The 26,431-nt window shown below is 36.7% G+C and overlaps 1 protein-coding gene across 15 annotated transcripts in view; it reads left to right on the forward strand.

Annotated features, from left to right (window-relative positions):
- Window positions 1-26,431, forward strand: part of LOC128694131 (putative divalent cation/proton antiporter TMEM165) — a 70,036-nt gene that overhangs the window by 24,164 nt on the left and 19,441 nt on the right. For 6 of the 15 annotated variants that reach the window (XR_011393122.1, XM_070093694.1, XM_070093695.1 and 3 more), the window contains 6 exons: window positions 65-100; window positions 4,015-4,050; window positions 17,244-17,279; window positions 20,504-20,539; window positions 21,749-21,955; window positions 24,811-24,916. Coding sequence is in view for 14 of the 15 variants with exons in the window: in XM_070093694.1 (XP_069949795.1) it covers window positions 65-100; window positions 4,015-4,050; window positions 17,244-17,279; window positions 20,504-20,539; window positions 21,749-21,955; window positions 24,811-24,916 (457 nt within the window). In the remaining variant the exon portion in view is untranslated. The remainder of the gene's footprint in view (window positions 1-64; window positions 101-4,014; window positions 4,051-17,243; window positions 17,280-20,503; window positions 20,540-21,748; window positions 21,956-24,810; window positions 24,917-26,431) is intronic. The other 9 variants (XM_070093697.1, XM_070093701.1, XM_070093698.1 and 6 more) reach the window with 6 other exon arrangements.

Raw genomic sequence — 26,431 nt, forward strand, 5'->3', positions numbered from 1 at the left:
TTTAGCTGAAGTTCCTACTTCAGTAGTTTTTTCTAAACTACTTTTTCTCTCCTCATTTCCTCAGTACACACCAGAATCTAGAGATGACAGTGAAGCAGCGGTAAGTTACCACTACACTAGTTATATGAAATGCCGTACTTATAGTGCAAAGAGATCCAAACTTAGGAATGCCCTGAGAGACAAACATCCACAATGACAAACAGAGGACTTGGGAAACAATTTGATTTTTACAACTTTCTATCTACAGTTAAAAATGCATTTCAAAGCAACCTTCCTTTGTAAAGAACAAAAAGGCGCAATACCGTGAATGGAACGATACACAAATAACCCACACATAGGAGAAAGAAATGGTCCAAGCCAGACCGAAACATCGTCTTAAGTTTCTTTCTCCAATGTATGGGTTATTTGTGTAACCTTCCTCTGCACTTTTGTTTTCTTTAAAAACTGGGTTCTGTATTACAAAGATCTTGTTTGCTACATGATTACCAGTAATTCAACTTATTCCTAAGTTCTGTATTCCTCTTATGTATTTTTTCATATGTCTGTCTCTCACCACAATAAAAGCTCTAATTAATGGATCCTCATTTAACGGATTTCAGAAATTATCAGCCAAAAAAAAAAAAAAATGGTGGGGGCAAACGTTGAAATTATTGGTCAAATGGAAAAAGTCTATAATTTTGGAATTTATCTGTAGAGATAGTGTCCAGTTGCTTTAGAATTGCACTAAGTTCAATGATTCCAGTGCTTTGCTCATACAGGCTATTTTTTTCCTGAGCTATAAGTCACCTACACCAGTTTAATGTTAGTTCTCACTTATGCATACATTCATCATTCAGTTTCCAATTTTCCCTGGATTTACAGTGTTTTGCATAACCTTAATTAGCATAATAAGTAAAGTGCAGTTAATGATGGCTTCTGAAGCAAGCAGTGGTGCCAAGAGGAAGTGTGCTTCTTGGTGTTAAGCAGGAACTTGAACTAATAAAGGTTGAGTTTGGCATCTCAGTGGCATAGGTGTATGAGGAATATGGTGTTAAGGAACTCAGACTTTGCTCTTTAATTTATTATAGGTGTTAGGCATCTGTGTCTTCTCAGTCATCTACAGTTTCATTAGTAGAGCTTTACAGCCTCTTTGACTCAGAATAATTTTTATCTGCTATGATGAGGCAAGTTCTAGGTAGTATGTTGGTAGACAGCAATTGCCCAGGGAGGTGTTACCGTCCTGCCAAGTGAGTGTAAAACGAAAGCCTGTAATTGTTTTACATGATGGTATGATTGCTGTGTCACTTTTTCTGTCTCATGAACATGCAAGATTTCAGGTCCGTCTTGCTACTTCTACTTACACTTAGGACACACTACACATACATGTACAAGCATATATATACACACCCATGTGGGTTTTCTTCTATTTTCTTTCTAGTTCTTTCTTCTTTCAACAAACCGGCCATACCCCACCAAGACAGGGTGGCCCAAAAGGAAAAGCGAATGTTTCTCGTTTTACATTTAGTAATATATACAGGAGAAAGGGTTACTAGCCCCTTGCTCCTGGCATTTTAGTCACCTCTTACAACACACATGGCTTACAGAGGAAAAATTCTGTTCCACTTCCCCATGGAGATAAGAGGAAATAAACAAGAACAAGAACTAGAAAGAAAATAGAAGAAAACCCAGAGGGTGTGTATATAAATGTTTGTACATGTATGTGTAGTGTGACCTAAGTGTAAGTAGAAGTAGCAAGACGGGCCTGAAAATCTTGCATGTTTATGAGACAGAAACAAGGACACCAGCAATCCTACCATCATGTAAAACAATTACAGGCTTTCGTTTTACACTGTAATTGTTTTACATGATGGTAGGATTGCTGGCGTCCTTTTTTCTGTCTCATAAACATGCAAGATTTTCAGGTCCGTCTTGCTACTTCTACTTACACTTAGGTCACACTACACATACATGTACAAACATTTATATACACACCCTCTGGGTTTTCTTCTATTTTCTTTCTAGTTCTTATTCTTGTTTATTTCCTCTTATTTCCATGGGGAAGTGGAACAGAATTCTTCCTCCGTAAGCCATGCGTGTTGTAAGAGGCGACTAAAATGCCGGGAGCAAGGGGCTAGTAACCTCTTCTCTTGTATATAGTATTACTAAATGTAAAAGGAGAAACTTTCGTTTTTCCTTTTTATGCCACCCCGCCTTGGTGGGATACGGCCGGTGTGTTGAAAGAAAGAAGAAATGAGGCAAGTAAAGTCATTTTAAATTACAGTAAGTACAGTACTATAAAATTACTGTTCAGTACTGGACTGCTGTAATCTTAGTGTCTGTAGTCTTCTGAACCATTGGACTTGGTCTGCTGATTTGGAACTTTGTCTATTTCTTTCAATCATGAAAAAATTAGTTTCATAATTCTGAATTTATGGACTAAAGGCAATAGTGTACACCTATTCTCTCTTCCCTATTAGTCCTTGAATTAGAGGGTTCACTGTACTTTACTGTCCACCTCAAGGGTTCAATTCTGGCTAATCAGTTTACCTGAGTCCTTTCATGAATGCTGCCTTGCTTGTACTCTCACAGTACTCTTATATAGCATTATCCATGGAAAACTCTTCAGTTTCTCTCCAAGGAAGGTACCTTGGTGCTGGTGAAGGGCCTATGATCCAAGGAATTTTAGCTACCCCACTCTGGTCAGACCTGATTACTTCTTGTTCCTAAGTGCTGTATGACCCCTTTGGGTTTGGTGCTTCACAGTGAATATAATAATATCTTGAGCTCAGCTGTCACCTAAATTGATTGACATTAAACTGTGTGTTGATTAAGGGATTGGCAAAAAATAAGGCAAAAAAAAAAAAAATGAAGAAACATCCTTTGCAGATAATTCAAATAATATTTCTACATTTTTATGAAGAGGACAATAACTACTACTGTTCAGTTAAGACTGTAAGTTCTGTATGACTGGTATCCATGTGGAAAATGGACTAATTGACCACAAAACTTGCACTCACTTTTGTTAGCCAAGTAATTACTACAGATACTTTGAAGTAGGATAAGCATATATCGTATCCAAAGTTTTTTTTTTTTCTGCATCCTTGAGTCTGTCATGTTTCACATGGAAGCAAGTAAGGGATAAGTAAACAAGTATGTAGTTAAGTGGTCATACTGCCAATAGTTTCAACTATAGCTATCAGTCATTAACAAGTTGAAGTTTAGGATAAAAAAATGACCATGCCACTTGTTTTTCTACTTCAGCGATCTTAACCTTGATCTGGTGGCCATCAGTTGCCCTTAGGTTAAGTTAACAAATTTTAACCCTTAAACTGTCCAAACATAGATCTACATTTGCTCGCGTAGCGCTCTGAACATAGATCTACCTCTTTTACATGCTTTCCAGTGGAGAAAATCAAGGTCGGAGCACTACACTTGTAAACGTAGATCTACATTTGGACAGTTTAAGGGTTAAATAATGATGCCAACATTACCTTGAATTGTGTGTGGAAAGAAAGGAGCAAGGAGGGTTGACAATATAGTGCAGAATATACCTTCATTATGAGCAAATACTACTAGGACATGTTTATCAGAAAATGTTTTGGTCTTGGTGCCTTGATTCATTGTTTTAAACAACCCGTCAGTATCAGTTGCTAAGGTTTATATCAGAAAAATATATATTGTACCTTACTGGTGAGTTATTGAATTTACACAATGAAAACTGGAGAAGATATCAGATATCAAAAAGTTTACAGTTAAAATATTTTTTTCAGGAAAGTTAGAAATTTTGGGGATCACATTTGGAAATATAATTTTGGTAAATTTTGTATGAATAGTAACGTGCTTTATTGGACAATCAAAACTAAGTTTTCCACTTATTTCTCAGATACCATTGTAATAATTTTTTTTTTTTTTTTTTTTTTTTAACATTGTACGAGTTTTTATAGTGATAATTTGAACTCTTGCTTCTCTTGTTATTTGTATTTATTATATTATTGGTTATATATCTGAACCAGTTTTCACTGCTCATTTCCCCAGTGCAAACGGGATTGTAAAGCTGATGGTGAAGTAGCGGTGAGTCTCCTCTCGTTTGTTATAGTCCACAGATCTTTTAATTATGATAGCATTCTCTCTCAAGTACACTGTGGGTCGTCATATGACTAAGACCTGTCAGGAAACTCTTGTCCTGTTACCTGACAAACCTTACCTAACCTAACATCTGAAGTACATATATTTGGTATTAAAATGCTTTTACATTACTGAAGGATTGCTGTTGTATTTTTTGAAACTGGTTTCAAAACATAGATAGTTCATAGTATTAAAATACTGGCATTTATTTAACATTAGAGTTAAGGTGCAGTATGTTTTTTAATAATACAGTGGTACCTCAAGTTTCGAACAGCTCCCAACTCAAACAGTTATGTAAGTGTATTTTTGTAAGTGCTTTTGTAAATGTATTTTTGGGGGTCTGAAACAGACTAATCTAATGTACATTATACCTTATGGGAACAAATTCGTTTGGTATCGGCACTCAAACAGCCTTCTGGAACGAATTAAGTTCGTAACTTGTGGTACCACTGTAATTTCCTCATCTAGCTTTTCACTACTTATTTCTCCAGTACAAATGGGATTCTAAAGATTGGAGGAAGGGATCTTTGGCAAGTTGAATTATAGTCACTGGGCAGTAAGATGGGGCATCTCAGTCTTGCTGAAGTATTAGTCCAGTACAGTAGTAACTTAACCATCAATAGTAAAATTATCTTAGGTGTGTAGGTATTTTGGTTCTGTTTAGTGTAGAAATTAAATGTACATAAATTTATTGGGAAAGGTATTTTGTTATTGAAGGGGGTAGGAGAGTTTCAGTGGGGGGAAATAAATGGGATTAAATCTGGAGTATCTGAGAGAGTTAGAGCAAAGGAAGGGGTAGCAGTAATGTTAAATGATCAGTTATGGAAGGAGAAAAGAGAATATGAATGTGTAAATTCGAGAATTATGTGGATTAAAGTAAAGGTTGGATGCGAGAAGTGGGTCATAATAAGCGTGTATGCACCTGGAGAAGAGAGGAATGCAGAGGAGAGAGAGAGATTTTGGGAGATGTTAAGTGAATGTATAGGAGCCTTTGAACCAAGTGAGAGAGTAATTGTGGTAGGGGACCTGAATGCTAAAGTAGGAGAAACTTTTAGAGAGGGTGTGGTAGGTAAGTTTGGGGTGCCAGGTGTAAATGATAATGGGAGCCCTTTGATTGAACTTTGTATAGAAAGGGGTTTAGTTATAGGTAATACATATTTTAAGAAAAAGAGGATAAATAAGTATACACGATATGATGTAGGGCGAAATGACAGTAGTTTGTTGGATTATGTATTAGTAGATAAAAGACTGTTGAGTAGACTTCAGGATGTACATGTTTATCGAGGGGCCACAGATATATCAGATCACTTTCTAGTTGTAGCTACACTGAGAGTAAAAGGTAGATGGGATACAAGGAGAATAGAAGCATCAGGGAAGAGAGAGGTGAAGGTTTATAAACTAAAAGAGGAGGCAGTTAGGGTAAGATATAAACAGCTATTGGAGGATAGATGGGCTAATGAGAGCATAGGCAATGGGGTCGAAGAGGAATGGGGTAGGTTTAAAAATGTAGTGTTAGAGTGTTCAGCAGAAGTTTGTGGTTACAGGAAAGTGGGTGCAGGAGGGAAGAGGAGCGATTGGTGGAATGATGATGTAAAGAGAGTAGTAAGGGAGAAAAAGTTAGCATATGAGAAGTTTTTACAAAGTAGAAGTGATGCAAGGAGGGAAGAGTATATGGAGAAAAAGAGAGAGGTTAAGAGAGTGGTGAAGCAATGTAAAAAGAGAGCAAATGAGAGAGTGGGTGAGATGTTATCAACAAATTTTGTTGAAAATAAGAAAAAGTTTTGGAGTGAGATTAACAAGTTAAGAAAGCCTAGAGAACAAATGGATTTGTCAGTTAAAAATAGGAGAGGAGAGTTATTAAATGGAGAGTTAGAGGTATTGGGAAGATGGAGGGAATATTTTGAGGAATTGTTAAATGTTGATGAAGATAGGGAAGCTGTGATTTCGTGTATAGGGCAAGGAGGAATAACATCTTGTAGGAGTGAGGAAGAGCCAGTTGTGAGTGTTGGGGAAGTTCGTGAGGCAGTAGGTAAAATGAAAGGGGGTAAGGCAGCCGGGATTGATGGGATAAAGATAGAAATGTTAAAAGCAGGTGGGGATATAGTTTTGGAGTGGTTGGTGCAATTATTTAATAAATGTATGGAAGAGGGTAAGGTACCTAGGGATTGGCAGAGAGCATGCATAGTTCCTTTGTATAAAGGCAAAGGGGATAAAAGAGAGTGCAAAAATTATAGGGGGATAAGTCTGTTGAGTGTACCTGGTAAAGTGTATGGTAGAGTTATAATTGAAAGAATTAAGAGTAAGACGGAGAATAGGATAGCAGATGAACAAGGAGGCTTTAGGAAAGGTAGGGGGTGTGTGGACCAGGTGTTTACAGTGAAACATATAAGTGAACAGTATTTAGATAAGGCTAAAGAGGTCTTTGTGGCATTTATGGATTTGGAAAAGGCGTATGACAGGGTGGATAGGGGGGCAATGTGGCAGATGTTGCAAGTGTATGGTGTAGGAGGTAGGTTACTGAAAGCAGTGAAGAGTTTTTACGAGGATAGTGAGGCTCAAGTTAGAGTATGTAGAAAAGAGGGAAATTTTTTCCCAGTAAAAGTAGGCCTTAGACAAGGATGTGTGATGTCACCGTGGTTGTTTAATATATTTATAGATGGGGTTGTAAGAGAAGTAAATGCGAGGGTCTTGGCAAGAGGCGTGGAGTTAAAAGATAAAGAATCACACACAGGGTGGGAGTTGTCACAGCTGCTCTTTGCTGATGACACTGTGCTCTTGGGAGATTCTGAAGAGAAGCTGCAGAGATTGGTGGATGAATTTGGTAGGGTGTGCAAAAGAAGAAAATTAAAGGTGAATACAGGAAAGAGTAAGGTTATGAGGATAACAAAAAGATTAGGTGATGAAAGATTGAATATCAGATTGGAGGGAGAGAGTATGGAGGAGGTGAACGTATTCAGATATTTGGGAGTGGACGTGTCAGCGGATGGGTCTATGAAAGATGAGGTGAATCATAGAATTGATGAGGGAAAAAGAGTGAGTGGTGCACTTAGGAGTCTGTGGAGACAGAGAACTTTGTCCTTGGAGGCAAAGAGGGGAATGTATGAGAGTATAGTTTTACCAACGCTCTTATATGGGTGTGAAGCATGGGTGATGAATGTTGCAGCGAGGAGAAGGCTGGAGGCAGTGGAGATGTCATGTCTGAGGGCAATGTGTGGTGTGAATATAATGCAGAGAATTCGTAGTTTGGAAGTTAGGAGGAGGTGCGGGATTACCAAAACTGTTGTCCAGAGGGCTGAGGAAGGGTTGTTGAGGTGGTTCGGACATGTAGAGAGAATGGAGCGAAACAGAATAACTTCAAGAGTGTATCAGTCTGTAGTGGAAGGAAGGCGGGGTAGGGGTCGGCCTAGGAAGGGTTGGAGGGAGGGGGTAAAGGAGGTTTTGTGTGCGAGGGGCTTGGACTTCCAGCAGGCATGCGTGAGCGTGTTTGATAGGAGTGAATGGAGACAAATGGTTTTTAATACTTGACGTGCTGTTGGAGTGTGAGCAAAGTAACATTTATGAAGGGATTCAGGGAAACCGGCAGGCCGGACTTGAGTCCTGGAGATGGGAAGTACAGTGCCTGCACTCTGAAGGAGGGGTGTTAATGTTGCAGTTTAAAAACTGTAGTGTAAAGCACCCTTCTGGCAAGACAGTGATGGAGTGAATGATGGTGAAAGTTTTTCTTTTTCAGGCCACCCTGCCTTGGTGGGAATCGGCCAGTGTGATAATAAAAAAAAAAAAAATAAAGTGAAACCTTGTCATTCACAAGTTTAAATTCATAGAGGTTCCGCAGACACTAAATTCGCAAGTAATACTCATTACTATCAGATAAACAAGAATTTATTTTAAGAATCTCCAAACAATGACATAGTTTAGAACTTGAACCTTATATAACAGATATTGTTATACTATTCATTCTAAGTGAGAATGCTGCATATTGTGCCTTTTATTCTATCTCTTAGTAACAGAGGCAGTTTTTTACATGATTTCTGCCTGCTCTAAACAGCTACAAATATTGAATCTTTTTATTCTAGGTTAGACTAACGTAATTTAACCTACATTTAAGTTTACAGTACAATACAATGTTTATTTCTTTGTAAAGGTTACAGTGTGATTTACATGTTATAAAATGTTAAGTACAAAGACAGCCACTAACATGCCTGAGCATTTCGGGCAGACCAATCCTAATGCTTACAGACTACTAGAAACTATACATAGGTTATAGAGTGGTATCTTTAACTGTCACTATCACAATATAATAAACATACAGTTTACATCTGGCAGTGTGGGACATACCATTATTGGAGCTTCTTAGTGTTGGTATCTCCATGCTCACTGTTTAAGTTTTAGAATGGCCTGAAATATAGGTTGGAATGATTCACATGACTTGTTCACTGTATATAGATGAGAATGCTTCTTATGCCTTTCTGGGATGCATTCTGAAGTTTAACCTAAATCTACAGTGCAAAGCAAACATCCCTTTTTTTTTTTAACACAGCCATTTCCCGCCGAGGCAGGATGATCCAGAAAGAAAGAAAACACTTTCATCATCATTCAACACTTTCACCATCACTCGTACATAATTACTGTCTTCGCAGAGGCACTCAGATACGACAGTTTAGATGTCCCTCCATACTTCCAAATATCCCAAACCCCTCCTTTAAAGTGCAGGCATTGCACTTCCCATTTCCAGGACTCGAGTCTGGCTAGTCAGTTTCCCTGAATCCCTTTACAAAATATTACCCTACTCACACTCCAACATCCCATTTTATTTATATTAAATGCCTGGGGTGTGTAACCAGCCTCCCATTATCTCAACTAATATAAAATGTTGCATATCTTGGCTTGGAGTAAAATAATGATGTGTGTTTGTGGCAATAAACTTGAATTCACTAATCAATGATGGTTGCCTGTCTCATTCCTGTAGACATGTACTATATCATATTTTCTCTGAAAAAGTCAGAGTGATAAGTTTCACCTGCATGAAACACCAATGTTACGAAGTGTATGTGTATGAAATAGTTTTTCCTTCAATTACAGGATTTATATTTTTACTGGGAACTCACTACCTTGTTATGGATAGAGATCTGCAAAATACTTGTGAACGATTGGGCACACTTGTTAGTTAATTTGTAGGATCTTGCTGCAAATCAGTGTTATATGTGTATTCCCAAGTAGTGAATAATAAAGTTTCACTATATGAAATTTTAGTCTTAATGACTAGAGAGAAGATTAGTACAGTGGTACCTCATATTTTGAATGGCTCCCAACTTGAACAATTTTGTAAGTGTATTTTTGTAAGTGCTTTTGTAAGTATTTTGGGGGGTCTGAAATGGACTAATCTAATTTACATTATTCCTTATGGGAACAAATCCGTTCGGTAACGGCACTCGAACAGCCTTCTGGAACAAATTATGGTTGAAATTCGAGGTACCTCTGTATATGATAGTGTTTTGCTATTTAGAATGAGATGATAAGTTTTGCATTCCTAATGACTTAAAATGATTAAACCAGAATGAAATCCTAACTCAATTTCAGTGTAGTATTTAACCCTTTCAGGATCTGTCCCGTAGATCTATGGCTTTACGTTCAGGATCCAAACCATAGATCTATGCCATGAGCTCAGCTCACTCTGATAAACTGTGAGTGGTAAATTAGGGCCTAGATATGAGAGAATACATCTATGTGATATGTGTGCACCACATAAAACAAATCCTGCAGCACACTGTATAATGAGAGAAAAAAACTGAGACCGTGATTTTCGATTAAAACAGCAACTTTGCAGAGTTTTTTCGTATGTTTTTTATAGTTGTATTTGCGATTTCTTGGTCTCATTTGATAGAATGGAAGACACACTACAGAAATAGAGATGATTTTGATTGGTTTTAGCACTGGAAATGGCTTGAAACTGAGCTCAAAATAGCGGAAATGTTAAATTTTTGCTGATGTTCAAGAGTAAACAAACGACCTCACACGTCTAATACACTCCAGCTGGTGGGTCTAATATACATTCACAAATGTGGTGATGATATTTATACAATTATTACAATATTGCATAACAGTAAATCTTTTATTTTTTGGTGTGAATAAAAATTCATTATGTGAATAAAAAATCAAAATGGAATTTATTTGTAAAGCTTCAAAACGTAACTAATGAACAGAGGAAATGTTAGTCTAGTGCCAGGAATACCTACATTGTTTATTCTGGACCCTATTTTGAAATTGGAATATTTTGAACTTTGTGTTAAATTGGCCAAATTACCAATTTCCAATCACTTTATTTTGTAGTTGAAACAGTTCACTTGGCAATTTCTTGTGCTCAATTGATAGAATAGAAGTATTACTAGTGAAATAGCTAAGAATTTGGTTGACTGGAATAATGTAATTGGCCTAAAATGGGAGTCAAAGTCGGCAAAATCGCCGATTCGTAAATATTGTTGACACATCAAAATTCGCGAGAGCATAATTTCGTCAATTTTCCATCAAATTTTGTACTTTTTGTTTTATTACCTTCACAAAAAGATTCTCTACCATTTCATAAGAAAAAATAACATTTTTTTTTTTTTTAAATTCTTGGACACTGGGACACCAGATTTTGGCCTTGGACCCTGAAAGGGTTAAAAAGTTTTGATGATAGAATAAGTTTTTCATATCTAGGGTCCATACATTGAAGAATGAGATGACACTGTCACTCACCATTGTTAAGTGCCACTTCATTACAACTTTTCCTTAACTTTTTATTTCAGGTTAAATTGTTTTATAAATGGTGCACATTGAGATAAATAGATGGATATGTATATATATAATATATAAATAAATATAAACAAATAGTCATTTATTTTAAGGGATTTCTTATTCTTTTTATTAAAATGCTTATATAAAAATGTGTTTTCATTTTTGGTGGTTGGTAATTGCTCCTAACTGGTGTTCCATAACTTTATACAAACTTTTTCTTTATTTTATGACCAACTTTACGCTTTGATGTGCTGAAACTTTTCACAGTTGTGCGAAATTTTACTAGAAAACTTAAGCATTTATATTAAACTAACAGATGGCACAGGGTAAGGAAAAGCTTTGAGGTAAAGTACCATAATTGTTGACACATGGGATAGGAAGAAACCACGCCACGGTTGGGGATTGAACTCATGGCGAGTGAGTCGTAAAACTCCAGGCCAGCGCGTGGTGTGGTTTGTTTGCAGTCATGTCATTATGATTTCGTGAGTTGGGATTGGAGGAATTTTACTAAACTAATAGCACAGTTGAAATGTTTTCACACTTAACAGTTCAAGATAGTGTATTGTACTAAACTAATTTTTTGCACAGTTAAAGGAATGCTTATTTGTTCTAAGTGAATGGCTGGGTCTGGGGAAAGGATGTGTTTTTTGTAATGTAATACAACAGGGCCCTGCTTTACAGAGTTTCTCTAATCCTGAGGTTTTCAATTATACCCATTCTTCATTTATTCATACTTCCTACAATAAATATATTCACTACTCACTATAAGGCTGAAAATATTTTAAAGTAAGTAGTGTGTGTACTGTATATGCACTTTTTAGGCCTAGCTCACTTAGTATGTGATAGAGTAAACATGTCATCAAGCTTTTAAATGCATTTGAAAGTGAAACAAGGCTATGTTTCACTTTACAGTGGTAGCCCAGAATCTAAGCTGCTGTATGAGTGGGGCCTCCTTGTAATTGGTGCTGGGTAAAGGAAGTGTGTTTATACATGTGCTTAATACTTTTTTAATTGTCAGCTCAACAGACACAAAATAAATAAGACTAAAACATACTTAGTAGACAAAAGCACAATGGTGATAATGATGTAAAGTGAAAACTCCACATAGGGAGTTTACATTAATGTTGCAAGGATTTATTGAATCATAATTAAATGTAGTTCCATTGTAGCTGGTATGGTTAAGTGTTACACAGTGGGTTAGCATGTTTCACTCTGTCTACCCATCAGTAGTTTTATCAAATAGCAGTGCTGAAACTACCTTGGCTTTGTTGAATGGCCTTACTCTTTATAATGCTGCTGAAAAGCTGCAGATTCTGTGCACTTCTTTTATTTCTAATGTGATGATGAGTTTAGCACCATGCAAATTTATTAGATGTTGTCACTTTGTTTATGCAGTACTTCCAGTGTTGTTAGTGTTCATCTGACAAGCATATTTGTGGTTTATCTTTCCTCCATAATTCTAGATGGTTTTTCAGTAAACTGTTGCGAAGTGTTGTGTAGATGTTACATGTTCAATCTAATGAGATTAATTGTCCTGTATCTTACATACCAGCTTTCATATTGATCATATTGCATTCACTAGCAGTGGTGTTCACTATCAGTCCTTAAGAAAGAATTAGTCATTGCTCTGAATCAGTATTTTTTATGAAGTTAATTTTTACAAGCTAAGGCTGTCATCCTACCTGAGCTCATTTTAATTCCAGCCCAGTCTATAGTATACTAACCACCTCCCCAGGATGCAACCTATAACAGTTGGTCACTGCCCAGGTATCTTCTTATTGCTATGTAGAACAGGTAACAGGTATAGGGAGGCTTGCCCATACATCTTACTCTCTGCTTTTGGCTGTGAACTGAGCACTGGTCATGGACTGGGCATTGACCCCTGGAACACCCTCCAGGTATACCATTTACCAACAGGCCACTTAATATTACTGAGTTGTCAACATTCCTGTGTTATATTGATAATGGTTAGTGGCCAGTGGAGGTTTACTTCTTTTCATGAATACGTATTATGATTATTGATAATGATAATTTTGACACCTTGCAAAAAGGCCAAACTCATCATCACAGAGAACAAAGCCAAGAAGAAAAGGGTTCAAGGTGCAACCATTCAACAGTGGATGTTCTAACACAACCATGTGTGTTGTAAGATAGCACCACCACCAATCAGATATGTTCGAACACGACAGTGGATGTTCTAACACACCACCACCAATAACACAACCAAGTATGTACTGACATTGCAGCACCACGAACACTACCCAGTATGTTGTAACACAGCACCATGAACAACCAGGTATGTTCTAACAGCACCATCACCAGCAACCATGGATATTCTAACACAGCACCACTGCTTGTAACAGGGCACTGCCACTTTCACTGTAAGAGCATCTAACACAACCAAGTCACCATATCACCACACTAGACAACAGTTATGTAAAAACAAATTGTGAAATATACTAGGATATGGTGTATTTGACAGATCTCACCCTGTATATTGTATCATCACTTGCCCTGAAGATCTTTTGTAAATGTTTGTCATTTTACATTGATTAGCAAAGTTTTGTAAAGGAAATTGTGAATGGATTACTAAATTGACACTCCTTCAAAATCCAGTGTGATATTCCATTTGGTCCCATTGATTTTTTTTATTAAGACTTACAACTAACCCACTCTTCAGAGAAGTAACCTTAGACTAAATTTTGGTCCATTCTGGACTATTATCAAGTTCTGAGATAATGAATCTTAAATAAAATGTCTATAGTTTCTACTTCGTATTGAGAGAGATGTGAAATGTTCCAACCACAGTATTGTGACTTGTATTCTTTATCAGTATCCATTAATTATTTATTAACTCTAGTTGTGTCTCCTCTGCTGATGGCTCTTTTTTTTTTTTTCCCTTGTAAATAAGACTCTGATACAGTATTTCGTATTTTGTAAGTAACACATTTTCTCCGAGTCAACAAATTTACTATCACTCTTAAGTCTTTGTACTGCCTGCACGCTTTGCTTATTCTTTGTAAATTTAAATAATTCATTTGCTTCCACTCTACTGTTGTACTTCTAATTTTATCCACTGTTTTCCTTGCTTTTTGACCTTTATGAAGTATTCTACAGTGCTGTATTAATATCTGTCTTGCCCTATTGATTCATGGCTTCTGTTATTCATTATCATTTTTTAAATACTCTGCTTCATAAAATATCCTATACAGTAGAATTTCACTTAGTGCGTGAATCACACTCCTGGACACCCAGGGGAGAATAATTCATGTAATGAATGTGGGAAATGAATATAATATACTTTCTTCTGTAATGTAAGTTTTCTCTTGGCCGAGCCTCGCAGCCCAGTCTTTGACCAGGCCACAGGGGTGTTAGCCTCTAAAACCCTTTCCAGGTATATAATTTATTCATTATTGCTGGTAAGGAATTTAGCTTACTGCTGATTTGTCCTGCCCTAAAGTTATCCTCTCTTTTTTCTTTTATCTCTAATGATTATTTCCCATCTCTTTTTCCAGCCCCTTTAATCTTTGTATTATACTTTTATTTTCATTGCGTGAAATAATTTGGTCTCCACCTCCCTCTCTGACTTATGATTTTTTTCTTAATTGTATATAATTGCTTGTAATAATTTTAATTTTTTGAGACTCGACCACTAAAATTTCAATATTGTCTTTGCTTTTAATGCTTGTATCTTGTTTTTGTTTTTTTTTTCTTTTTAATTGGCACTCCACCTCCTTTGTTTTCATCTGTGTCTCTGTTACATGCTGAATGTTTTAAGATTGTTTCTCCAGTTTGCTTTCAGAGAGACTTCTTATAGCAGGTTTCTTCTCTTATCATGTCCTTAGTTCTAATCTTTTTGAGAGATGTTTGTACAGTATTAAAAATACATTTGTTTGGTTATTTACATATCTCTCTTCTCTACATGCCAGAGAAATGTAGATACGACAGTTTAGATGTTCCTCCACACAGCAGATATCCCCCTCCCCACTTCCTTTTAGAGTTCAGGCACTGTACTTTTCACCTCCAGGACTCAAGACCTGCTAACCAATGCCATTGCTTTTATGGTACCATTACTTTTATGATACAGTGATACCGGTTCTAAGGTTTTGTTAATAGTGACTATTCTATCAATGCTTTGCTATTGTGAAAATAACACAAAATTCTTTCTGATGTTTGACCCAAGTGAGCTTATATCGCAGTGGCCTGTTCAAAATATTCTCACATTTTCTGATTGAAATATATACTGTATCCTGCTGCGTGAGCTGTACTATTGAAATTGTTTAAATGCTGTTAATATACTGATTTGTTTCACGTATCCTTTGTTTTGGTTCTTGATTTGTTTTGTTTCTCAGAATGTTCAAAAAATTAATAGTTTTTCTTCTGGGAATTTTGTTTGCTTATGAATACTGTATTTTGAATTATATTTTTAAGTGTGTGTGTATGTGTGTGTGTGTGTGTACAGTACTTTTCATTACTGTTTAACCCTTTCAGGGTCCGTCCCGTAGATCTACGGCTTTACGTTCAGGGTCCAAACCGTAGATCTACGCCATGAGCTCAGCTCACTCTGATAAACTGTGAGTGGTACATTTGGGCCTAGATATGAGAGAATACATCTATGTGGTATGTGTGCACCACATAAAACAGATCCTGCAGCACACTGTGTATAATGAGAGAAAAAAAATGAAATCATGATTTTTCGATTAAAACAGCAACTTTGCAGTGTTTTTTCGTATGTTTTTTATAGTTGTATTTGCGATTTCTTGGTCTCATTTGATAGAATGGAAGACATATTACAGAAATAGAGATGATTTTGATTGGTTTTAGCATTGGAAATGGCTTGAAACTGAGCTCAAAGTAGCGGAAATGTTAAATTTTTGCCGATATTCAAGAGTAAACAAACGACCTCACACGTCTAATACACGTCAGCTGGTGGGTCTAATATACATTCACAAATATGGTGATGATATTTATACAATTATTACAGTATTGCATAACAGTAAATCTTCTATTTTTTGGTGTGAATAAAAATTCATTATGTAAATAAAAAATCAAAATGGAATTTATTTGTAAAGCCTCAAAACATAACTAATGAACAGAGGAAATGTTAATTTAGTGCCAGGAATGCTTACATTGTTCATTCTGGACCCTATTTTGAAATTGGAATATTTTGAACTTTGTGTTAAATTGGCCAAATTAACAATTTCCGATCACTTTATTTTGTAGTTGAAGCAGTTGACTTGGCGATTTCTTGTGCTCAATCGATAGAATAGAAGTAATACTAGTGAAATAGCTAAGAATTTGGTTGATTGGAATAATGTAATTGGCCCAAAATGGGAGTCAAATTCGGCAAAATCGCCTATTCGTAAATATCGCTGACACATCAAAATTCGCGAGAGCATAATTTCGTCAATTTTCCACCAAATTTCGTACTTTTTGTTTTATTACCTTCACAAAAAGATTCTCTACGATTTCATAAGAAAAAATAACAAATTTTTTTTTTTTTAAATTCTTGGACACTGGTGCGTGACTCCAGATTTGGGCCTTGGACCCTGAAAGGGTTAAGAGCTCCCTTTCCTCTCTTCTAATTTAAATAGGACAATTTCTAATAATCTTAAAAACCTGCTGTTCATAGTAGTATATATTTATTTTAACAAACTCTAACTGGGGTACAAAAGTAGTACAGTAAATGAAGACATTAAACAGCATAATCTTTTATTGTAATGATGTTTGACTTTGCAAGTTTTATTAAGTCCTTATAACTTGTTAACCTCCACTCCAGCCTAAAGTTACAGCCTCTCCTCACTTGGCAACGTACTCGTTTACTGACGACTAACTTATGATGGGCTCTCTGACCAGTATGCATACCTAAATAATGTATATTAGAGTTGATTTCCTCTAATCTGTTAATTACAAAATACAGTACACTACTGTATAAATATTTAAAAATTATACTAAAAATGTTATAAATTGTGCAAAGGTGACATTAAAACAATATAAAAGATGGTTGACACAAACCCACTACCATTATAGTATGCTCTTTGCTTAGCGATGAATGCGCTTACTGACTTGGTCTTAGGAACAGAACTCTGATGTTAAGTGAGGAGAGGCTGTATAATGAAGTCTTGTGCTGTTTCGTGTATCCTTTCATCCCCTCTTTGGCCCTTAGCCTCTTCCATCTAGTAGTATAATGCTTTATGAATTTGTAAATTACTGTAGATTCCTCTACATGCTACAGTAAACAGTATTTTGAAGGTTGCCAGTGATGTATTTTATTTGCAGTTGTATATCAGACCTGACATCCTCTTCTGTATAATTAGAACCATTTTTCTGCTGAAATTAATCTTTTTCAACGCTCACGTTCTCAGCACAAACGGGATTCTAGCGAAGAAGGTGAAGTAGCGGTGAGTTCACTCTCCTTTATCAATTTAGTGAATTGTTTTAGTTACAGTTAGAATAAATATTCATCCTTGTTCTGGTTTGTGTGTGACACTTCAGTATATGTGATGTTTTCTTCTTTCCTTTTTTTCTGATGCAAACTTACTTTTCATATTTATTTATGGTGTTAATGTATGAATTTTTTAATAAAAATGATGTAGTGTTTTTAGTTTAATACTAAACATATAATTTGAGATTAAAATGCTCTTAATTGAATACTTATTTGATAATGTTAGTTTGATAATTTTATAAATATCTATCATTTCACCTATAATATTTTGACCAAGTAAGTCTGTTATTTTCTAGATTGATTGTTTAAAATTTTTTGGGTACTTAAGAAATTTGCCTGTTCAGCTATCATTTTACTCGGCACTCTTTCTTACATTTTGTTTATACTGTACATCCTCAACTGTAGTTCTGTGCTTCAGAAATTCTGCCATTCTAGATCATTTGAAAAAAAAAAAAAAAGTGAAAAATTAGATATCTAGTGTCATTATTTAATTCATGTTTCCAAAACTTTCTACTGCTACAGGTCATAGCATGTTTCTATTCTGCATCTAGCTTTTTCATTGTTTCTGTGTTTTTTTTTTTTTTTCCTTTTAATGGTGTCCAAAATATATTCAAAAGGAAAATGATAAGTGAGTTAGTGGTGGTGCAGAGAGAAACATTAGTATACAAATCGCTCTGCAGAGTTGAAAATCTACAGGTTACAGATAGGGACTGGTTAATGTGAAGCACATGTGACCATGTTGGTGTTGCTGTTGTAGCAAGGTTGTATAAGATAAGAGTTTGTTCGGATTTTAACCCCGGAGGGTTAGCCATCCAGGATAACCCAAGAAAAACAGTGCGTCATTGAGGGACTGTCTGTCTGATTTTCATTGGGGTCCTCAATCTTGTACCCCAGGATGCAAACCACCAATCGACTATCACCCAGGTACCTACTTGCTTGCTAGGTGAATGGGAACAGTAGGTTTCCACCCTTACCAGAGAACAAACCACACATACTGTGTGTGAGGCAAGAGCGTTGCCTACCAAGCCATGGGACACTATATAATGTTATAAATACTGTAATGTGAAATGCTGCTATAATTCTGTGCCAAAAATAAGTCTGGGAAGCATCATGTAGAGAGACTAACATTCATTGTTGCAAATGACTAATGAAGGCACTGGTAAGTGAAAATCATTGTGTGGATCTAGATTGACCATCCTTGGTGAACTGCTGTAAGAGTAATTTAAGCAAGGTTGCTTTGTGTGTGTATACACCCATTTCTGACCCTATCCTTATAGAAAAAAACATCTATTTTCATAAATATAATTACCATGGGTCTTGAAGGAATGTTGTCATAAAAATCCAATCTGACTACCAGGAAAAAATGAGTCAAACTAAAGCTAATTGCAAAAGAATTTATTTTAACTCTATTCCATTGATGAATAACCCTTTAACTGTGTCATAAAGCTTAAGAAATACTTCCTAACATCCCTATGACTCATCTGAGCTTTCAACTTCCAGCTGTGGCCTCTTGTTCCTGTGTCCCATCTCTGAAACATTCAAGCCCTGCCACCATGTCAATTCCTCACAGTATTTTATACATCATTATCATGGCTCCCCCATTCCTCTTATCCTCTAGTGTCATCAGGTTGAGTTTCCCTAACCTTTCCTCATAAGACATACCCCTCAGTACCGGACTAGTCTTATTGCAAACTTTTGCACTTTCTTCAATTTCTTGATGTGTTGACTAGGTGTGGGTTCCATACTGGTGCTGCATACTCCAATATGGGCCTGACATACATGGTGTACAGTGAAAGGCTCTTGATCCAGGGAACTGGAGCTGCCCTCCAATTGGATCTGACATGATTGCTCTCTGTTCTTCATTCCCCAGGTGTAATATGACCCCTCTGGGTTTAAAGCCTACCTATAAATATAATCATCAATCAGCACAAACACAAATCAACTTTTTTCTAATGATATTTCACTTTAATGAAAGAAGTCTGGAATAACAGTGAAAACATCGTCAGTTTTTGCACTAGTTCCCTTAGGGAGGTTCCTTGATGCTAGTGAGGGGCTCTTGATCTAGGGAATTGGATCTGTACTCTAATTCCCTGAATTAAGCCTGAATGCCTTCCATCCCCCAGAGGCAACGTATAATCCTTATGGGTTTAGTGCTGCCCTGTAATAATAATAATTTTGCACTAGTCTCCAGCAAGCAACAAAAATGATTCTTAATGGTTTCGTTGCCTGTGAATCGTGAGTATGTTAGCGGTGAGCTGTGTATGGGGTTTCACTGCAGTGAAAGGCAGACACTGCAGATGACTCCCCTGTCGCTACTGCTGGAGTTGTAATGTCCTCCAGTGTCTCATCAGTCCAGTATTCTTCTATTTTGATATTTATATCTATGTTAAGTTCTAATAATTTTTCTTGTGAAAGCTGCAGCTTTGCTGAATGACCCATACAGATTGTGTGTGTGTTTTGTGAATAACAATGATTGATTGATTGATTAGGGTTGAATGTTCACTAAAATGAAAATATGATTGGAGAGATTGATATTATTCTGATTAATAATGTACAATTTTTAACATGGCCATTGTTACTTTGAGGAGAGGAAGGGTTCCTTTATGCCACTGAAGGGCTCTTGATCCAAGGAACTGAATCTACCCTTTCCTTCCCCAAATGAATCTACCCTTCCCTTCCCCAGCTGAATTTACCCTTCCCTTCCCCAACTGAATCTTCCCTTCCCTTCCCCCCTGAATTTACCTTTCCCTTCCCCAACTGAATTTACCCTTCCCTTCCCCAACTGAATCTTCCCTTCCCTTCCCCAGCTGAATTTACCCTTTCCTTTCCCCAACTGAATTTACCCTTCCCTTCCCCAATTGAATCTACCCTTCCCTTCTCCAGTTGAATCTACCCTTCCCAACTGAATCTATCCTTCCCTTCCCCAACTGACTCTGCCCTTCCCTTCCCAACTGAATCTACTTTTCCCTTCCCCAACTGAATCTACCCTTCCCTTCCCCTACTAAGTCTACCCTTCCCTCGCCCAAATCAAATTTGATTATCTCCCAGCACAAGTGATGTAGGCTCTTGTGTGTTCAGCACTAACCATAAAATTAATATACAACCTTTTATTGTTTTTATTGCAGTGTAAATGTGCTATATTAACATGAAGAGTTTTAACAATAGATATTTTATCCGCAGTTTAAGCGCGAGACTGCAAGGGATAGTGAAATAACTGTGAGTTGACTTTTATCAGTGTCTTTCAAATGTTTATGTAGTGTATGAATTAATTCAATGCATGTGTAGCAGGCTATTAACCTAATTTATGAAGTTAGTTATTTTTGTACTTTATGCACATATAACCCGCACATGGAAAGAAACTTATGGCGACGTTTCAGTTCAACCACACAGTGTGAGACTAATTAATGGTCCAAATCGGATCAAAACATCGCCATAAGTTTTTCTCCCACGTGCGGGTTATTTGTCTGTTGTTTCAGTCACAGTATTGTGGCTTTTTATTCTTTATTGTATGCTAGGGTGTACCATGCTATTAATGTCAAATATTTTTTGCTTTTATACATGTAACTTGGATATTTGTTACTGTACTGTCATGCAGTTGATGCTCACCTACCCAAACCACAGTAATGGGGGGGGGGGGGGCAGAGGTAGGGGAAGAAGGCCAAGTTTAATTCCCAGTCCAGATAAAGAGGAAATGATAATGATGGCTTCCTCTTCCAGTTCTGGTGGAGGGTTCTTTATCCAGGCATTGGTGCCACTCTGCCCTTCATGAGATAGTCTGACTGCTTCCTATTCCACAGGCACTGTATGATCCTTATGGGTTTAGCATTTTGCATTGGATATAATAATTGTGTTAATTTGAATTGCAAGAGAAAAACTTAGTATTTGAATAGTCTCATGCAAAAACATGCAGCAGTCTCTCTTGCTGAAACAATCGGGCATAACTTTCTTCTTCCCACCTGTAGATGTATTAGTGTTCCTCCTAGAAATCTTTTTTTAACATTGTCTACCAAATATGAAGGGAATGTCATCTGGAAGTAATTGTTTGCAGGGTACAAAACTGTTTATTGGTCTCCAAGATAAAACATTTCAAATGATAATCGTTATTCATTCATATAAAACTGACTGCTTCCTATTCTGAAAGCAGGGTGGAGATATGTTGCAGTTTTTGAACTGTGGTATCATCTTGCCACTTGCAAGACAATGATGGAATCTTTTTCGGGTCATCCTGCCTCGGTGGGAAACAGCCATTATCTCATTTGCCTGGCATGCAAAGGGATGACCATCCCGAGGTTGCATGTGATCATTTTACATATCTGGATTGGTAAATGGGATAGCTTACAACAATTATGATGAAAGAAGGTTGGTTAAGAGAGCATCTACTGTATCAATATTTTTTGTTTTTATATGTGCCTTACTTCTCTTTAGTTTCAAAGGGACTTGGATGAAAGCCTAACGGGTTCCCGTCGAAGTGTGCGCTCGGTTGAAGAAGGTGTAGCAGGGACTCGGCAAGGACGCAGGCGGCAGTTACTCTTTGTAATATCTCGAGTCTTTTTCCAAGCCTTCACCATGACATTTTTGGCAGAATGGGGAGATCGATCCCAGATTGCCACTGTGGTCATGGCAGCAAGAGAAGTAAGCTCAGTCTCTATTGTTTAAAGACTGAATTATTTTTAAGTTAAAATAATAAAAAATTTTGCTAAATACCATAACTTTGTTGTAATACAGTAGCAGGACTATGCCAAACTATAGGTATTGTTGAGTATTAGCTATTTTTAATGGGACTGGGATCGGTAAAATTGTGACGGATATCATCCGATACACTTAAAATATTTGTCGCGTGCTAAAAAACAGCAGAATTAATACTTTGCCTCATGTTTGTGAGGGTTATGCACATACACTCGCACACAAACATAATTCACATATGTCAACTGGTTATCCATGATTGTATTTTGGAGAAGAGACGAACTAAAGACATTGTTAACTGTATGTGACCTACTTCAGTCACTATCCTCTAGCCTGTAGTAAATTAGAGGCTCTTTAAGAAGAGAATAAACTACCAAAGCACAAGCTCATTCAGGAGGTACCTACCTGCTGGAATAGCACTTAATGTTAGAGTGTGTTTGTGTACAAAAAAATAAAACATTTCAATTGATTGCTTAGATTACACTCGCCTTACATTATTTGATGGAAATACATAAGTGGAATCTTATTGCCAATTTCTTTTTTTTTTTTTTAAATATTTCACAAAACTAGACATTTTAGTAGAGGAAATTGTCAGGACTGGTAGTAGAAAAACTCTCAGAACTCATCGAGGGTACAAAGGACATTCCACACAGTAGGCTTCTTCAGTCCTGAAAGATATTTGAATGATGTCTTGGGGAGTCACTGCCTGATCATCCAGGCTGTTACTGCTGGCTATATGCATTCTTTTATACTAACCACAGCCAGGCTGGTCAGGAAATGATTTGAGGAATTTTAAGTTCCTTCTTGAAAACAGCCAGAGGTTTGTTGGTAATTCCTGTTTTGCATGAAAGGAAGGTGTTGAAAAGAAGTGGACCTCTGACACTTCCCAGTGGTCATCCTGGTTACCAGTGACAATGCCTTCATCTGCTGCATATTCTCTGACTCTAGTATATAAGGACCAATCTTCCTGTCTGTACTTCAGATTCTTCAAGACTATGGTGCTCATCACCTGGTCTTAGGCTGAGGGACTGATTTCCTCATCTTCCACTGTCTGCTCTGTCTTCTGTATATATTTCTACTGTCTTCATATGCCCATGCATTGATAAAGCCATTGGTTGGTGAAATGTCTACTAGTAAAGATATCCAGATGTTTGCCCATGTCTAATTCATCATCTTGGTAGTATTGAGTACCACTGTTACATAAACCTGTACTATACTCTTTCACTCATCATTATTCTCTGTTGTAGTCATGCTTATCTTCATTTTCTTGTGGTTGGAGTCATCTTTGGGTCTTCTCAAGGTCAGCATAGGACTTCTTGCTGATGATTGGTCCATACTTATGTCTAGGGCATTTTAACACAAAGATTCCTTTTAAGCTCAAAACACAAGATATCGCTTACACTCCAAGGCTTGAAGTACCTGCTCAACCCCAAGTCTGAGAGCTTTGGAACATGCTCAAAAGCATAATAGAAAAGTAGAAAGAACCCTGGGGCATATTTCCTGGCATAGATGGTTTTTCAGTGATCCTTGCCCTTCTATGAATCTAGTGGATTTCATAGGGAATTGTTCCTTTTGATTTAAGGTTTTATTCAAGGAGGAGTGGTAAAAACAGTTTTGGATGTTACCATTTTTTCTCAATTTAGGCAACTCTGCTTCGTCCTGCAACTACAGATCCTCTAAAATGGAGAAAATAATAACTCTGAGTATATCTGGTTCAACTGGACTGGGCCTCTTTGATAGAAACCCTTAATGAGTCTGTGGCTTCTTACCTGTGGTCCAGTCTCAGAGCAGTCCTTGTATACATATTGAGAAGGAAATATTACAGAAAATAAGAACTACCTGTATGTAAAAAGGAAAAAAAAAAGTCGAAATAACAGTGCTTCCTTGGAGGGTTCTGTCTGCAACTTGCCAGGCATTTGACCAGATACTGTTTCACTAAGAATTTCACATATCCTCTACTCCCAAAAGTGGAATTAGTAAAAGATGTAAATATTCTTCTTTCAACAAACTGGCCATAATTGACAATATGGAAAAAACAAGTTGACATTTAATAGTCTAAAATATGGCTTGGTATATGAATATTGGAAACGTTAATATTATTATTGCATTTCCTGAGATCAGAGAATTTGGTAATAAAGCTTGAGGTTTGGTAGGTAAACAGATTGTTGAGAGAAGAAAAAATAAAATGTATCATACTGAAATTGATTCGAGTGGGATATACCATACATTAGACTGGCAAGACTCATTTAATTGTTGATGGAAATTAATTTGTGTGTTGTGAGTTATTGGAGTTGCTTGTTAGTTTATAAAAGAGATCTTGTGAGCAGAATGTGCAGTATAGATTCTCAACCTCTTGACCTGTAAAGTATTGTAAGAGAGTAATTTTTATAATTCTAAACTCCTTGAATTTTTGAAAGTGAACACTTGTGTTAGTAGATTTTTAGGAATTGATTTATTGAAAGTTGAGCTGGAATGAGTTAAAAGTGAGGTCAGTATTATATTTGGGGAAGTTATTAAAATATAAGTGCAGGATGTGTCAAGAGATAGGACTGGCATGTTCCAGTATGTCTGCTGCAGTCCTCTCTTATTCTTGATTCCTTTGGAAGACTGTGGAAGCATTAACATTTATGAAAAGTCTTTTTACAACAGGTTGAGATGAAAGGTAAACACAAGGTTCTAAGTCCTTGTATATGTACGCTGGGGTTGAGTAGAGGAAAAATTTACAGGATAAAACTTACTTATTAATTTAATTTATAGGAAAATAGGAGAGAAAGGTAAATTAAGTTTCCTGTATATTTTTTCAGGATGTATATGGTGTAATTACTGGTGGGTTGCTGGGTCACTTTCTGTGCACGGGACTTGCTGTAGTTGGTGGACGTATGATTGCTTCCAAAATATCTGTCAGAACAGGTGAGATGGCAGACCATTTAAATGAATAATTGAAGATAATGCTAATAATAGAATATCATTTTCTGGGTCCTTATGAAAAAACCTCTTTAATTTAATAGTTTTTAAAACAAATAAGCTGACTTTTGTACAATCATTCCCTGTTGAACATTGCTTCAGTGAGATGGAATATTATTTCACAGCTTTTTAAATAAAGCAAACTACAGTATTTGAAGATCACTGAAATCTCTTTAAAAATTAAAACATATCGGGTGATTTACCTTTTATCTCCAAGCCTTAAACATCTGTATATTACACTTGTGATGTGGAGCCATCTGTTATGGTTAAATTTTGCCACATATGTTTACAGAAATAGGACTGTAAGCTGCTGTAGTTGTTTATTATATATTTTATATAGTTCCTTTATATAAAGGGAAGGGGACAAAATTTTTTTTTTTAAATTATAAGGGAATAAGCATAATGAATATACCAGGTAAAGTGAATGGTAGGGTTATTATTGAAAGAATTAGAGGTAAGACACAGAGCAGGATTGCAGATGAACAAGGAGGCTTTAGAATGGGTAAAGGATGTGTAGACCAAGTGTTCACATTGAAGCTATAAGTGTACAGTATTTAGATAAAGGTAGGGAAGCTTTCATTGCATTTATGGATTTAGAAAAGGCATATGATAGGGTGGATAGGGGAGCAATGTGGCAGATGTTGCAAGTGTATGGAATAGGTAGTAAGCTACTAAATGAGGCTCAGATTAGGGGTGTGTAGGAGAGAGGGAGATTACATTCCAGTAAAAGTAGGTCTTAGACAAGGATGTGTAATGTCACCATGGTTGTTTAATATATTTTTAGATGGGGTTGTAAAAGAAGCAAATGCTAGGGTGTTCGGGAGAAGGGTGGGATTAAATTATAAGGAATCAAATACTGATGATACTGTGCTTTTGGGAGATTCTAAAGAGAAGTTGCAAAGGTTAGTGGACAAGTTTGGGAGGGTGTGTAAGAGAAGAAAGTTGAAAGTGAACATAGATAAGAGTAAGGTGATGAGGGTATCAGACAAGTTGGGTAAAGAACTATTGGATATCACATTGGGGTGAGGGAGTATGGAAGAAGTGAATGTGTTCAGATATTTAGGAGTAGACGTGTCGGCAGTTGGGTTTATGAAGGATTAGGTAAACCATAGAATTGATGGAGAAAAAAGCTGAGTGGTGAGTTGAGGTATTTGTGGAGACAAAAATGTTATCTATGGAGGAAAAGAAGGGAATGTATGAAAGTATAGTGGTAGCAACACTTTTATATAGGTTTAAAGCTTGGGTTGTAAATGCTACAGCGAGGAGGCAGCTGGAGGCAGTGGAGATGTCCTCTCTAAGGGCAATGTGTGGTGTAAATATTATGCAGAGAATTCGGAGTGTGGAAATTAGGAGAAGGTGTGGAGTTAATAAAAGTATTAGTCAAAGGGCTGAAGAGGGGTTGTTGAGGTGGTTTGGTCATTTAGAGATAATGGATCAAAGTAGAATGACTTGAAGAGCGTA

Source organism: Cherax quadricarinatus, chromosome 43, assembly GCF_038502225.1.
Source record: "Cherax quadricarinatus isolate ZL_2023a chromosome 43, ASM3850222v1, whole genome shotgun sequence".
NCBI lineage: Eukaryota > Metazoa > Arthropoda > Malacostraca > Decapoda > Parastacidae > Cherax > Cherax quadricarinatus.